Genomic DNA, 16,915 nt, shown 5'->3' on the forward strand with positions numbered 1-16,915 from the left:
TTGTACAATCATCATTGCAACAAAATAGACAGATGCAGGCGCCTAACAGGCCCTTAACGATACATGCATGAGAAGCCCCCATTGAGTTCAGTGGGGCTACTCCCATGTGTAAAAGTAAGTATATCTAAGGCTATGTCTGCACAACAGTTTATGGTGGCATAATTTGTGTTGCCTGGGGTGTGAATAAGCCACCCCCGAGTGACATACACTACACCGGCGTAAGCACCAGTGGGGACAGCTCCATGAGGCCAAGAGAGCTTCTCCTGCGGACATTGCTACCACCTCTCACAGAAGTGGTTTTATTATGCCGCCGGGAGAGCTCTCTCCCATCAGGATAGGGCAGGGGTGGGCAAGCTTTTTGGCCTGAGGGGCACATCAGGGAATAGAAATGACATAGCAGGACATGAATCCTGACAAATTTGGGGTTGGGGTGTGGGAGAGGGAACAGGCTCTGGTTGGGGGTGCGGGCTGGGGATGAGGAGCGTGGGGTGTAGAAGGGTGCTCTGGGCTGGGACTGAGTTTGGAGGGCGGGAGGGGGATCAGGGCTGGGGCAAGAGTGCGGGCTCAGGGGTGGGGCTGGGGGTGCGAGGTTTGGGGTGCAGGAGGGTGCTCCATGCTGGGATTGAGGGGTTTGGAGAGCGGGAGGGGAAATCAGGGCTGGAGCAGGGGGTTGGGGCATGGGGAGAGGCTCAGGGGTGCAGGCTCCGAGCGGCGCTTACCTCAAGCGGGTCCCAGAAGCAGTGGCATGTCCCTTCTCCGGCTCCTACGCGTGGAGCAACCCCCGACCCTCCGAGTGGGACCATGCGGCTGCTTCTAGGAGCTGCGTGGTGCGGCCCCTGATGCAGCACCCCACGTGGAGCGCTGGAGCAGGCCCGAGCCCCAGACACTGCTCCCCAGCGGGAGCTCGCAGGCCAGCTTGATTCGGCCCACGGGCTGTAGTTTGCCCACCCCAGCATAGGGCATCTTCTCCAGACATGCTGCAGCACTGTATGCTTAGACAAGCTCTTGGTGTTTGCAGGATCAACATGGCAACTTTCCTCTTCTCCCAAGCAAGGATGGAGACAATGAAAATGCCATAACAACATCTTTAGTAAGGAATAAGTCTTAGGTTGATACTGGTGAGATTTTTTTTGGTTGGTTTATACAGTTACCTGGAGATGGATTCAATATCTTTTAGAAAAGCATTTTCAGGCAGGACTTATTCCATACTTATTCAATTCTACATGTGACTGTGTTCCAATTTTTAAAAGTTTCATATTCCTGATGTTATCTTGGTGACATTACTGCTAGAATACAATACAAATAAAGTTTTAAAAGACAGATAAGGTCCCATTCATACCAGGATAACTCTACTGACTTTAACAGGGTTATTACTGATTTACACCAGCATACAGGAGCAAAGAATCAGGCCCATCCACTTTGTATCTAATCGAATGCACCGTACATTTGGATGGGCAAAATTCAGATCTGAGAAAAACAGGTGAAAGGAAGAACCGAAAAAAAATAAAAAATTAATCTAACTAAAATTCTGCACATTTGATTGCCTCTAGTAATAACACTATTGTCAGCATTAGTGCTTTGGACATTATTATTTGGACTTGTAAAAAAAAAAAAAGTCAGTGGAATGATTTTTTGTGGAAAATGCCTGCTTTCCTTTCAAACGTTTGATTTCTCATTGGAAAACCAATTCCCCTCCGCCACCGAACAGCTGAATTTGCAGCTCAAAGCAGAAGCAAAAAATAATAAAAAGCCCGAACAAGAAGGAGCTGTATCTTTCATGCTGCTAGGACATTGAGTGGGCAAGGACGACTAAGCATAACAAAAGATCCCCTGTGCAGAGCTTGCTTATTATAGAAATTTCTATTAGCTTTTGAAACTTATGACTAACTCATCTCTGTGTGTGTTTACCTGCTTTAACCTTGTAAATAATTCTGATTTCCTTTTCCTAGTTAATAAATCTTTAGATAGATAGCCACTCTTATAATAAACTACAAACACTGTGGTTGGTGTGAGATCTAAGGTGCAATTGACCTGGGGTAAGTGACTGGTCCTTTTGCATTGGGAGTAACTTGAATAGTATTGTGATTTTTCATGTAAGGGACCATCTATCACAAAGGCAGCTTCCCGAGGTGACGAGAGATCAGAGTACCCAAGGAGACTGACTGACTCCATCTTATAGCGCCTAAGAAGTTCACACTGGATACTTGGTTGGTGAAATCTAACAGAACTCACAACCAATTTGGGGTTTGTGCCCTGCTTCTCACAGTCTGCCCTGAGGTTGGTACTTATGTTCTTAAACCACTGCAGGACAGCCTGACCATTGGGGTAGAGCTTTGTTTAACTGCTAGGTCCATGATTTCTTGCCACGTGAGATGCTGATAGTGTGTGGTCAGGGTGACTTCTGCGAAGGCAAGATCTTGCTGGGAACGTTTAGCCATCCGCTCAAGATGATGCGTATGATCTGGAGTTAGAAAACGTGAATCCAGATCCCTGTACCATGCAGCAAAGGGGACAAGACAGCCCTGAGAAAACAATGACCTAGTGCAGCCAAAGCAGCCCTCATCAAAGAGACCATTGCTAGAAGGACCAGGAGCCAAATCTTCAGAAGAGTTCTGCACCCAACGTGCACCTGATGGGCTGAACTCTTTAGAAGATCTGGCCTATGGGGCATATCAAGGCTTACTGGTTCTTCTTCTTCTCCCCCTTTTTCCCAGCTAGCTGAGGTCAGGTCTCCAGATCAGTCTTTTCCAGGCTTCCCAGTCCAGCACTCGTTGCATATTCACTCCATCCTTCCATCTATCCACCATTTTCTTGGCTTTCTTTTTCTTTGTCCACAAACTCTAGTCTCAATTGCTTCCTTAGCAGGCTGTCCTTCTTCCATTCTTCATACATGCCCATGCCACCTCAACTTCCTCTCTTGCAACTTCTCTCTCCTGCAGACCTTGATCTCACTCCTGGTGACATTATTCCACATATGGTCCAGCAAAGTCAACCCTCTCACTGCCCTCCAACATCTCATTTCAATAACTTGAGGTCTTCTCAAGTGGCTCTCTTTGGTCACTCAAGCCTCTGATCTATACAGAAGCACTAGTCTTGCCATGGTTTTGTCCAGTGCCCCTTAAGAAGTCTGGGCATCTACTTATAATAAATCACTCCACTTATCTTGACCCAGACTTCCCCTACATTCAGAAGCCTTGCTTGCAGTTCTATGATAACGTCTCCATTTGCGGCTAACCAGCCCACAAGGTTCTGAAATGCAGAGAATTGATTTAGGCGCCAGCCCTCAATGCTGATATTCATCTGTCTTGGTTTTGCATAAGTCACCCATATGACTTCAGTCTTTTCTTTACTCCTTTTGAGGCCTTCATTTAGTTCCCTGTTCCAGATATCAATTGCCTGGACCAATTCTTCCTCACTATCAGTGGTCCGCTCAATATTGTCTGCATAGATCAACTTCATACCATTTTCTATTTGTATTTGCTTACTTATGCAGTCCATCACAATTCTGAATAGTAATGGACTAAGTGCTGATCCCTGGTGGAGACAAACCTTCACCACAAAACCCGCTGTTACACCAAAGGGCATCTACACCTTTGCCATGGAACCGCCCTACAAACCCATCACCATCTGGACAAGGTCCTCCAGAGCCCCACAGAATCATCGCAGGGACACTAGCAGTCACCTATGTACTTTGTCTAAGGCTTTCTCCACGTTCAGGAAAACAGCGACTGTACTCAGTGTTCCCCTCCCATTTGCCACCAACTATCTAGCAATGAACGTACCGTCTATTGTCCCTTTTCCTTTCCTAAAGCCAAACTACTCCTTTCCTAAAATGGGCTCTGCTATTTGGCAAATGCAACAAACTAGGATTCTCCATTTCAAGCTGTAGGACAGCAACTTAATTCCTCGGTACTTTGAACAGTTGTGTACACCACCTTTTCGTTTGTCTATTGGTACCAGTATGGACTTTCTCCGTGCTCTGGGCATTTTCTCCTCTTTTCAGACTATGCATGGGACTCACGTGAGCCAGCATATATCAAACTCTTTCAAGGCTTTGATCATTTCTGCTGTGACTTTGTCCGGACTTGCTGCTTTTCTAGGTGCCATCTTCAGCAATGCAGCCTTGACCTCTGCCTTCCACAGGTCATGAAAAGCCAGGATTGCTGGTTCACACAATGGCAGTGTGGCACATGAATGGTTCTCATCACTAAGCAGACCCTCATAATATTCTTGCTATCAGGTACGTACTAGCAGCCTGCCCCTTGCATCCTTCATAAATGAAGTGTCCACTCGGTCTTTCTTCCTTTTGTTTTTTGTCCGAACCATCACTTATATTTTCTTTTTGGGAAGTTGAGGGCAGATGTTCAACTCCTCATACAGCTCCTCTAAAGCTGGGCTTCTCGCCTGTCTTGACTGCAACATAATTTGCACAAATGGGGGCACATGCACGCACAAAACCATCCTTCTCCATACCTTTGACCCCATCACCCTCTCTCTCTCTCAGACACACGCATTCCTGCCTCTCCCCAGATTGGTTACAATGCTCCCACCCCCCCAATAGCAGCTGTTTCCATTTCAAGCCTTCCTTATAATGAACGCTCTCACCTACAGATAAATGAGCTTGTTAAACAGTGCTACAGACAGCTTCCTGCCGGGCACACAGAACAGAAGTGCCAGGGAAGAAAGCTGGCTGGGAACATTTCTACCCCGACAGGTGTGCGATGCCTGCTTGGACCTTGAGTTTAACCTTGCAAGAAGAGAAAACTACAGGAGCATCATTCCTATATTTAGCTACACCCCCTCCCTCTCCAGTTAACCTTCTGTTTTGCGTCAGATCTATCCCCAGGTCTAGGGCTGAATTCAGATCTCTGAACTGTTCTTCTCTTTCAAATGCCACTCATTCAAGACGTCTGAGTATTTATTCCCAGACATCCAGGCTAATTAGAAATGGAAGCGGGGCGGGGGATCTCCAACCCTTTCCAAGGATTTTAAAGCTGGCTAGATATCAGACACCACCCTGGGCTTCTGTCACTCCTGCCTGGCAGTGCTGAGCTATCCAGGGACATGGTGCATTTAATGACATTTCTAAGCAGGATAGCCACATTCATATGAAAGGCAGAGGCACAGCGTGGGTTAGGGCCTGATCCCAAGGGGAGTAGCTGAAAGCCAGTGGCTCCTGTTGAAATTGATGGGAGTTCCGGGTGCTTAGTACCTTTCGGGATCAGGTCCTGCAGTCTGGGACATGTTTTGAGAGCTCTGTGGTGCGCGCTAAATCAGGGCAAAATGACTTGGATAATTCATCCCTTAAGTGCACCCTAGGACAAATGTTATCCCCCAAACACGCCAAAACAGCCTCCGCAAATTCTCTTGTAAGGTCGCACTCCCCTTCGCTCCCAACCGTGGCTATTGATCGATATAGTGCCGTCTGGCAGAGCGAGGCACCTCTCGGTAATCAGCCTGCCGGGCAGCACTGAATAAAATAAAGCATGCTATGGCCCAGGGCTTTCTTCCGCTCCACATACTGATGAGGCTTCAGGAGCGGATTTTTCTGCTTCGCTCAGAAGACAGCATAACGGACATACCATACTCTGCACACTGGTGCTAAAAAGCATGAAAGGGTTGGCTTGCAAGGCAGGCACTGAAAAGCTGGAGAGCTTTGGGGGAAAAGGAGCCCCACCCCCTTCCTTCGGCACTTTTAGCCTGTAGTCTCGCACAGCAGCGGGCCAGGCTCAGAGACAGCAGGCACGGAGGGCTCCGGCCTTCTGAGCATTTTGTGTTCATACAAAAGGAAGAAGAAGAAAGAGAAAGGAAAGGCAAGAGGAAAGTGACATGCATGAGAAACACTTCCAGGCTCCGACTTCAAAGAACCCAGGGCCACCCCCTTGGATCCACATGAAGGTGACACAAAGCAGGGAGGAGGGACACGACCAAACCAATCTCCCTCCACAATGGCTGGTTTTCTCTTCTCCTTATATGAAAATAACAGTTCCCTTCTCCCTTGGGGCCAGCCTATTTCATCAGTGAAGCAAAACATCTTGTCCCTTCACAGATTTTTCTTTGCCACCACCAGGAGAGGAGCTAGCTCACAGGTGCCTCTTCTCAGCCTGAGTGGTTAGAAACCTCAGCCTGACTGGTTAGAGGCCTATCAAGGCCCAAGCAGCACTGGGTCTCAGAGCTGGGTCAATTGACTCAGGCTTTTGGGGCTGAAAATAACTCTGTAGACATTCCCCTTTGGGCTGGGGCCTGGTCGCTGAGACCCTCCCTCCCTCACTCGCTTCTCACTCCAGCTGCAGCCCGGGCTCTGGAACATCCGCACTGCTCTTTTTAGTCCGACAACCCCAGTCAGGTGACCCAGGCTATGAGACAAATCTTCGTGGGTTTTTCTTTGCAGTGTAGACATAGCCTTAGAGTTGCTCCACAATTAACGATGCTTCCACGGGTCACAGAGTGAATGGGTCTCCCATGCACTGACATCGATAGATACCGTAGCTGGATAGGTAGTCCTATCTAATAGAAAGATACTCATCTCTATGTCTGTCCAGCCACATATATGTCCCTCAACATCATTGTAGTGTCTGAGCACCACAGTCCCAGCAAACTGAAGATGGCAATGCTTCACCAGCTTTCTTCCATGGGTAACGCCGATGCCCCTGGGTGGGTCGGTGTTAATGGGGATCAAAGCTGGGACCTCTGGATCTTAATGCGCAAGCCTCTACTGCCTGAGCTAAGTCAGCCACTTCTTAGCCCAGGCTATAGCAGGTTCATTGATCTGCCGCTGGCCTAACGCTCTAGAGGGGGACATGGCTTACACGTCTCCTGAGACTCAGAAGGATGGAGAGGAAACATCTGACTCCCCTGGGACCAGTTAGTTCTGCACATGTGCATCCAACATTGGCTTCCTTTCAAACATTTCTCGTTTCAAGAGGGCGTGGACCCAGGATAGTCTGTCTCTGTTCCCAGCTTTGCTAGGAGCCTGATCCAACGGCCATTAAAGTCAACAGTAGTTGGACCAGTTGCTGTCCTGCTGCGAGTCCTTGCGCAAGCCACTCCATCTCACTGTGCCTCTGTTTCCCCATCTGCAAAGTGGATAGAATACCTCCTTCAGAGGGGAGCCATGAGGTTTCTGGCTCGTAAAGTGTTTTGAGACCTTTATCTGTAAGGCGCTATGGAAGCACAAAGCATTATTTCAAATCTCAGCCACTAAATACTTTTTTTTTTACACCAGAAAAGATAGACAATGAAGGCAAAACCAAGTTGGGTCGATACACTTTCCCCCCACCAAGCCCTGACTCCTATGCTTTCTGTTTTGAGGACTGTCTGGGAGCTGGACGAGAGAGGAAGAGAAGTAGAGGAGCAAAAAGGATGAGAGAAGAAGTAGGATTAAGTGAGAGAAAGAGGAAAAATACAAAGGTGTGAAAGAGGAAAGGAAGTTTGGAATAAGTCAATTTCCCTTCCTCCCCTGCTCTCTCCACTCACACCCATGCATCAAAGTTGTGTCCAAAATTCACCCCTTCCTGGGAATTATGGTTAAGTTACAAGCCTTTGCTTGGCTTCTTCCTAGATCTTCTATGTTTGTCCCCAATTCCCTCTAAGAGCCATGACCCTGGATGGGAGTTTATGAGCCTCCTCATATCTGGCTGTCATGTGACTCAGCCAAATAACCCTGCGTCTCGCCACAGAGTCCTAAACCCACATCCCTTGATGGAGAAGAAAAGCAGATGAGAGGTGCTATTTGGAGAGAAAAATCCTGAAGTTCTTACTCAGGCTTTTCCAGCCTTTATCCAGGCAAGACTCCCACTGAAGCCCCCCCCCCCCCAAGGTTTTGGCATTTGGCCCAAAATTAAATGGTGAAAAACCCCCAAGAAGGATCCAAGATGGAAGGAAAGCAGCAATAAGTCCTTTTGCTATACAACCAGCAGCAGAACCATGCCCCAAACCACCACAAGAGAGGCCAGTGTGGATTTTTTCCTATTAATCAGATTTGTTATTAACATCAGAGTTAATGGTCAGCACGGGAAACGTCACAGAAACAGGTTCTGGTCTGATCAACTGCTTCCCAGCTGCAAGTGCCACTGACAGTTCTATTTGCATCTGAAAGAGCCTTGTTTCCATCTCCAGTTCAGGAAGGGTGTTGGCGCTTTGATGTTCAAAACCACCTCTGATTCTAAAAGCCTGTAAGAAGGGCCTCATTTTCTATTCCATTCTATTGAACCTGGTTATATTTTGTCAGGGCCTTGCTGGCTTCATTCCCATTCAGTTCTGCAGGATTCTGCCATTTCAAGGACTTAGAAGATGGAGCTGAAACTAAAATCTAGACAGAAAAATCACACAGAGGTGTTTTCTGGGCATCACCTGGAGAGTCAAGAGAACAAAGCTGTGAATTTGGGGAATGGATCAGAGACCTGGGGGTCCTCTTCTCCATCACCCTGCCCACTTCTGTAGTCATTTGTACCACTGCAAAGTGAATGCAAAACACCTTGGAAGCATTCTGCACTATGCCTGGTACAGGGCAATGGCACAGGACCTAGAGAAGCAAAGGGCCAGCCCTTGTTCTTGTAAGAACTGATGGAAGATGGAATGACAGAGTGGAGGGGGCTTGAACTTCCATGACAAGAGGAGATGAGGCCCCAGGGCTTTGACTTTCTCCCCCACACTCACCTTTTTCTCATCCCCCTCTTGCAGAAGCTGCAGGTGACTCCTCTTCTCGCCGTCCTTCCGCAGGAAGCTGCTCTGGTGCTGAGGCAGGCCCATGGGCGGGGATGCGCTCCGCCCCTGGGGATCCACCCAGGTGTAAATGTGATTGGTGACATAGCCCCCAGGGATCCGCCCAACTGAATGAACTGACAGGTTCAGCTTCTTGGAGCCTTTCAGAGCCTGTGAGACAGTCCGGGAGAAAAAGGGAATTAATTCCAGAGCCCAAGGGAAAGAACAGCAATTAACGCTAATGGAATTTCAATAATGCCAAAGCTTTGCTTTTCTATGGAACCGTTCATCTGGTGATCTCCAAGAACTTTACAAACATGGATGGAGCAAGCCTCACAAATCCATGAAACTGATACAGAACTCAGGATCTCTGAACCCTCTGCTGAAATGCAGCCACTTCCGGGGTAGATCACAACAGCTGTTTAACAGTCCACATTGTCCCTATAGGACAAGCGGCAAAGAAGAGCTCATAACAACTTGAAACTGCAGCAGGGTCAGAGGGAAGCATGTTGGAATGAGGATAGGACACTGGAGTTAACTCTAATTCTTATGCAAAGCACCAGGGGATTGAGAATGATCTCACATGGGCAGGATGCTGTATTCTGTCTAATGTAACTGTGAGTACCAGATGGGTCTCCTGAGTTGCAGACAAGTGCCCTAACCACTGGACCATCCTTCCTCTGCAATATTTGCATCCGGATCTACTGTATGCTCTTGCCATATTTGAGGAGCAGCCACACACTGTTATCCAGAGTTACATTAGGCAGGGTGCAAATGCTTTAGAGGAGATATATTTCCATGTCTCTGGGCATAATCCAACCCCTACAGCATGGGGTTAGGAAGCAGCTCCTCTGATAGGCAGGCTATTCCATACTCATGCACAAGGGGTTTTCTTTTCTTGCACCTTCCTCTGAAGCGGCTGGGTCTGGTCTTTGCCAGAGCCAGGCTCTCAGGGGACAGGGACCATGGGTATGGCAATTCCCCAGGCCTGCTCACCCCAAATTCCCCACACCATCCTCACCACATCCCAACCGCAGGACTCCTCCAGTCGTCCAGGACAGGGGATCTCTGCTGCTCAGGAGCAGCCTAGGACTGACCCAGGTCTGGAGACGGAGCCATTTCTCCTCCTTGGGAAAGAACGCCAGACCAGGACAGGACGACATGATCGACAGGGACTGGCGCTTGTGGAAACCTGCCCTGCCTCTGCCCAGGCCATTGAAGACAATGGGAAAGATTCCCATTGACTTCACTGGGCTTTGGACCAGGCCCATAAATGAGAACCTCAGTCTCAGGTGCCATTCATTACCGTACGCCTCCCAAGCACAAATAGTCAATTAACATGTGCAATAATTAGTTAAAAAACCTCCACCCCATCCTGAGGGGACCAGGAGATCCAGCGGGGTCTGTTTCCCCTCTGGCAGGTACTGCAAAGGGCCGACGGACGTTCTGTAGTTAAATCTCATGTAATTAACGCTAGGGAGCTCGACCAGCTGCTCACAGGGCTCAGTAACAGCGAGGCAGCTCAGCGTTCACAAGCGGCCAGTGGCTGCGTTGCTGGTTTAACATACATATGCCTGTGGGGCAGACACAGCACATGCTCACCTTGAATGGGTGGCAGGGAGCGTGTGCCAAGGAGCCCAGGGCGTAGAAGGGGTTTGGGCAGTGCTTGGGGCAGCAGCAGGGCTGGGGGCAGCTGGTGGGGCAGGCATTTGCCTTGGCCCCAGAGATGCACAGCAGACTGAGGAAGGGGACCAGTCAGGGCACCTGGAGCTTCAAGGTATCCCCACACCCCAGCCCCAGGCACTCACAGCAGCTGCCTGCCCAGATCCCGCTGCTGCTTTCGTGCAGCTGGTAGCGGCAGCCGCCCCCACCCAGGGGAGACAGCCTTCCCACCAGCCCAAAATGGCACAGATCTGCCTGGCTGCCCCTTCCCTGCCCAGCCCAGCTCCAGGCCCCCACTTCCAGGTGTTGAGGGAGTTAGACCAGCAGAGACACTCTCCAGGTTCAGAGGACATATTGTGGGGGCAGAAAAAAAATAGATCACTCCTCCCCCAACAATGTTTCTGTGACTGGGATGCTCGCCCCCACCCTCCTCCTGGTTCTTCCACCCGTGTTTGGGGGCCAAGTCTCCTGGTGAAACTAACTGAAGCACCATGCCTGGGGTGGGGACTTGCCAAGAGGTACTGGTGTTGGCTGCTCTCAGATCCAGGAAATGGAATTAGATAGACACCTGCACTGATCTGGTGGGGCAGTTCCGATGCTCCCCCTGCAAGCAGATCCCCATATCGACTGCAGAGAGGAAGCCCTGGATCCAGCACATCACCCATTCCCCGATTCCCAAGCTTCACCATGGTAGCCATTGCCTTCAAGTTACCTCCAGCCCACTCAGGGAGTTTAAGGGAAGTGTCACTGAGATTGGCCACCACTGCAACCCCACTCCAGACACGTGCTGCCACTCTCAGTCCCAGTTAAGAAGGTTTATTCTTTTACAGCAAAGGTTAAACAAACAACCAGAGAGCAGCCTTAAGCCAGCACCTGGCCCCAGGCTTCAGGGCCACCCCTCCCAGGGGTCTCCAGCTGCTGGCAGCTTCCGAGCCTCAGCCTTGGAGCAGCAGTCCCAGGGCTGCTTCTCTAAGCCCTCCCTTGCTCCAGGGACTCCCCACAGGAATTGGCCTTTGTAGCCCAGGGCTTTGTTTATCTCAGTCCTCCTCTCAGCTGCCTCCTAGCAGCCATTCATGGACCCAGGTGTAACACAGCCCTCCTTAATTAGCTGGATTAGGCTCACATGCTCCAGTCTGGGGCACTGGGCTCAGGCTATCCACAGAGACAAGCTACCCTGTGATGGGGTGGAGCTTTTGTGCCCGCCCACTTCCCAACACCCAGTAGGGAGCTACCCTGTGACAGGAAGTCTTTAAAAACAATGCACGCCCTTGGATCAACGGCAGTGACTTCTAAAGCCAGCAGTCTGCTCAGGGACTGTACCACCCCGACAGATACCTACTGAGAGAGCTGAGGGTCCAAACATGAATCCACCCTGGCTTTGCCTTAGCAGTGAGTGCCCTGTCCCGAGCAAGGAATATAATCAAAAATAATACCTGACAGCTGTATAGTATTGTACAAGCATCAGCTAATTAATGTGGCTCATGAACTAGTTGATCTGTTCTGTATGAGCTAACATCCAAGCCAGAAGACCAAGAGAACAGATTTAAAAATTTTATTAAAGTTAATGTTTAAAATCAAATTTACACAAGTTAAGAGGGAAGGTACTGTACATCTGGGGTATCTACACTGCAAAAACCCCCAAACGAAACAAAACAAAACACACACACACCCCTCGGCAGCAAGTTGCGGAGCCCAGGTCAACTGACTCAGGTTTGTGCTATGGGCTAAAAGGAGCGGTGTAGCTGCTCCTGCTTGGGGAGGGGCCAAGGCTCTGAAACCCAGTGAAGGGGGAGGGTCTCAGAGCCCAGGCTGCAGATCCACTTTCCCCCTCTACTAACCAGTAACAAAGCTCTGAAACCAGCAAGCCCCAGATGGGTTACGGAGGCCCTGAAAACATGCCGCAAAGACTCAGAATGTGAAGGATGCATGGAAAAAACCCCATAGCACTCAGCCTACAGTGATGGGAAGCAGTATAAAAACGCTAAGATAACAGCCCTAAAACAGAGAATGTAACAGAAAATGAGACTGTCAATCATTTTTTTAACCAACCTATAAAACATAAGAATTATTGCCCTGCTCTTCAGTCCTACAGCGTGTGTCGAAACAACCTACAGAAAGGGTCGTGTTCTCTATTAAATGCTACAGGGTTTTAGAGCAATTTCTTTAGAACCCTGTTGCATTTCTATATTCTACAGAACACTGTTCATTTCAGGAGAGACAACAAGCCACGGCCAGCAAAGTCTTTTCCTTGCAGAGGACTATACCAAGTAATCACAAATAAATGCAAAAGAGCAGGAAAACAAGCAGAGGTGGTTTTGTCTAGTGGACAGGCCACCAGGTTGGGAGTCAGGAGACCTGCGTTCTGTTCCCTGCTCTACTGCATGACTGGCTAATGGCTTCACCCCCCCCACCCCGTTTTCCCCTCCCACCTTTGTCTCTCTGATATATTAGAGCGTAAACTCGAACTGGGTCTCACACAGCCGTGCTGTCCACACTGCACTCCACAGACTTTCTGACTCTGGTCTGCAGCTTGAGAGATGTCCACACTGAAAACAAGGCTTGGACCGGAGTCACAGAAGGACTCGGGCTCTCACCCACTGCCCTAGCAGGGTCTTAGGATTCAGGTCCTGAGTGCTTGCTGACCTGAGTCAGCACGGGTTTAGGGTGCAGTGTAGACATACCCGTAGGGGCAGCCAGAGATTGTCTCTTATTCGGTGTTCATATAGCCCCTAGCACATATTTGTTACCCCAGAGCCAAGCGCCATGGGGCCTTGAACTTGGTTTCTAGGTGCTACTGTTACTTAATGTTAATAAAGAGAAAAACTCCTCACCGGAGGGTCAGCTCAGACTGATGACCCTGGCTGTGCAGCCCACTGTTCCCCAGTGCATTCTTCTCCATCTGTCTCCTAAGCATCCATCCCAAAGGGCCTGATTCCCCAGCACCCTAACCAGCACTGATAGCCAAGCTTCATACCCAGAATTAGTGCAAGCTGGTGCAGGGATGAATCCTTCCCCAGTCCTTCCTCTAATCGCCTGTGCAAAGGAAGCGGGGAGCTAAGCTGAAGTTAACCCCTGATTTGTCACGTGGCAGATCCTGCCTGGCAACAGTGAGGCTAGAGAGAACCTGAGCTCGCCTGAGAAAGCTTGCCCAACCATTGGCGTGACCTCGGTCAGGTTCCCAGCCGCACCACGCCTGGCCTTGGTCTGACACGAGCCCATACAGCCGTGACATTGCAACACATGTAGGAGATAAAAATGCCAGAAAAGGCAGTGGGGGAACCGGGATGGGAGCCTGTGGGGAGGAACAATCATGACCATTGCCGGTGGGAGGAGATGAGCGGAGGGGTGGCTCTTCCTTTCCTTCTGAACTACCTGTCAGCCCCTGGCAGAGTCGGAACACCAGGGGAGCTGCTCTCGGAAAGCTCGGTAAACAGTTTGAGAGGCTGAGCGGCTGGAGATTTATAAGGTACTTTTAAGGTCCCCCTTGTGTTCCTCTGACCGCCCTGCCGGGGAAATGGAATCTCAATTAACGGCCAGATGTTTTATGTATGAAGCTGGCAGCAGAAACTCTGGGAGGCTTTGAAAGTGAACACAGAGACCTGCAAGGCAGCGGCAGGGAGTGGAAACGGAGGCACGGTCTGTCACCAGGCCCCTGCAGGCGGCTTTCCAAAGCAGCTCTCCCAATGGAATAGGCCATGCCAGCATGGCGGCTGTGGGACCCAATTCATCTATGTGACTGAGCTGAAACAAGCACAGGGCCTGAGGATGCCTCAAGCCACCTTTGCTCCTTCCTTATTCTGGAGCCTCGGGCGGCCCTATCGTACCCGGCCGCTCATGGCCACAAGCGGCTGTTATATAGCAGTTCACCGACCATGCCTGTGGTTCCTCCGCTCCACCGCTGCCAGGGACTGCTGGGAACCCTTGTGCTGTCTGTGTAAGGATCTGCCCGACACTGGGGGAATTCCCCAGGATCTGGCTCTGCCGGGCTCACCGCCCTTTGCACCAACACAGCTGGCACAAAGGGGCTGTGGGCCAGCTGCCTGCCCAGTGCACCATCAATAGAGGGGCCCCTCTGAACAGCCCAGCATTATGGGACCCTGACACAAGTGCCCTGCAGTGACCAGCACAGGGACAGTTATACAGCCCCACCTGGCATGGCCCAAAGCCACGGCCACAGTTCGCATGGGAGGCAGAGGAGAGATCCAGGAGCAGGAAGAGGACAAGGACCTGCCAGGCAGCGAGGGTCTGGAAGTGAGAAGATGGCATATTTTAAAGGGATTAGAGCTGACTAGTGGATCCTGTCCTCATTTATCTCCAGTTTATTCTCTCACACACCCAACACTGTGAGGCAGGGCAGTGCTGTTATCCCCATTTTACAGATGGAGAACTGAGGCACGGGATAGATTAAGTGACTTGCCCATGGTCACACAGACAGTCTGTGGCTGAGCAGGAACTGAACCCAAGACTTGAGTCCCAGTCCAGTACCTTGTCTACTAGACCATCCTTCCTACCCCTCAGCCAGGGGTTTGAATGCGCTGGAAGCAATCACCAAGACATACAAATCCCAGCTCTGGGGGCAGGTGACGTATCCAGTTATGTTGGTAGTTGGGGTTGGTTTTTGCTCCAACAAAGAAAGAATTAGAAACAAATATAAGGGAAAGAAATTGACTCTGTAATCCTGACATTGCATTTGCTACATCTAAGCAGCCACATCTAATGGGATGTCGGCGCAGTTTCCACTCGAATACTGATGAAATGGCTCCATTTGTCTTTAACTTCACAGTAAAGGGGCTGCTGGAACTTTGCCCTTCGCTCACAAAATCCTCCTGTCTCAGCTTTTAAAAACAATTGGTTACTTACTTCAAACTGCAGCATCAGGCAGGGAAGTTAATCACCAGCAATAGCAGATAACGAGCCCCCTCTACCACCATCAACTGTGGCTAGAAATCACGTATGCCAGCTACCCAAACTAGATCTTTTCTGCCGCAAAGATAACATTTACCTGCCAGCTACATTTCTTCCTCTGAGCTGGTCCCAGCTCCCACCCCAGCCTATAATCTGGTGAGCTTGGAGGCAGGCAGGACACCTCCTAAGGCCCTCAGTGGGATGGAGTCCCAACTCCAGCAGCCCCCGTCACTCCTTCTGTAGCAGTAGCTTCATAGCAAACCACCGCCCCCTCCTGCACCCTGTTGTACTAGGGGCTGGGCAAACATGTGTGAAGAGACAGTCCCGACCTCAACGAGGGTATAACCTACATTGGCAAGATGGACAAAGGGAGGGAGGGGAAAATGAGACAGGAAATTGCCCAAGGTCACGCAACAGGTCACTAGGCAAGCTGGGAATAGAAGCCTGGCCTCCTGGCTTGATGCCCCTTCTGTTAGACCATGCTGTCTACAGACTGGGTTCAAATAATCCTAGCAAGAACCCTGAATATTTCTGTGGTGGGGCGGTGCCCCACACCCTGAGAAGAAGGGCTGAACCAGGCCAGAGAGGCTGTGCAGACCTGCAGCAGCCAATCAGAGAAGGCCTGGGGAGAGCTAATCAGGGCAGCGGGAGAGGTAGCCAATCAGGGCTGGCCTAGGCCCTGTATAAAGGCTGCCTAGCAAAGAGTAGGGCAATCTGTCCCTGGTGGTCAAGGGAGGAGGACTGGGTCCTGAGCTGAAAGGTAACACCTTGGACAGAGCAGTGCTGGGGAAGGGTAGAAGGAGCTGGGGAGCTCCAGCTAAGGAAAACCCCAGGCTGCCGGCTTAGCCAGGGCCAGGCAGGTGAATAGGGCTGAAGGGGAAGTGGCCCAGGGACAATAGCAGGGCAAGGAGAGAGAAGGAGGGCAGAGAGGCTGCTGCTAGAGGGTCCCTGGGTAGGGACCCAGAGTAGCAGGTGGGCCTGGGTCCCTTCCGCCTTGTACTACACCTGGCTGAAGAGGAGTGTGCCCTGGTCCAGGCTGTGGCTGGCCCCTGTGATGAAAGGGCTAGACTCTGAGGCTGCAGCTGGCCACTACAGCAGGTGCAGATGGTGGACTGCTGATAATGGAAGGGGGCTAGACTGGAGCAGTGGGCACTGCCAGAGGGCAGCGTCCTGAAGAGGATGCTGCTGAGCAAGGAGCAACGCGGGTCCAGATGCCAGCAGGGTGAGAGATGGATGGGACACCACCAGCAGAGGATGCCCTGCAGAGGACAGAGCTAATTCCCAGATGTGCCAGCGGGAGGTGCTGCAGTGGTGAGTCCCAACCCCCGTCACAAGCTCTATGGAGCTTTGTTCTGCAGGTAAAACTGCATCTCTGTTTTCACGTGCACCTGTCTGACACCATTCAATTCATGGGGGTCCATGGGTGCAACTGAGGGTAGAATATGGCTCTGGATGTTGAGATTATTTATCTGTCAATCGGACCAGGTGTACAGCTTTATGCACCCTGCCATCACACACAGAGACTCTTCTAATGCCATAGGACAAAGGGGTGAGTTAATGATTGTCTGAGATGCCTCCTGACATGTGTGGGCTCATGCCAAATCTTTATTTTAAATTCAGCCATTATTGGGTTAATATCCCTTCC

At 50.4% G+C, this 16,915-nt stretch overlaps 1 protein-coding gene across 6 annotated transcripts in view; it reads right to left on the minus strand.

The window, feature by feature from the left end:
- The window catches only part of WHRN (whirlin), a 113,403-nt gene that overhangs the window by 70,695 nt on the left and 25,793 nt on the right, over window positions 1-16,915 (minus strand). For 5 of the 6 annotated variants that reach the window (XM_073314071.1, XM_073314074.1, XM_073314073.1 and 2 more), the window contains exon 2: window positions 8,659-8,874. The exons of the other annotated variant lie outside the window; for it this stretch is intronic. In XM_073314071.1, the coding sequence (XP_073170172.1) occupies window positions 8,659-8,874 (216 nt within the window). The remainder of the gene's footprint in view (window positions 1-8,658; window positions 8,875-16,915) is intronic. 6 annotated transcript variants of the gene reach the window in all.

This window comes from Lepidochelys kempii, chromosome 16 (genome assembly GCF_965140265.1).
Source record: "Lepidochelys kempii isolate rLepKem1 chromosome 16, rLepKem1.hap2, whole genome shotgun sequence".
Lineage (NCBI taxonomy): Eukaryota > Metazoa > Chordata > Testudines > Cheloniidae > Lepidochelys > Lepidochelys kempii.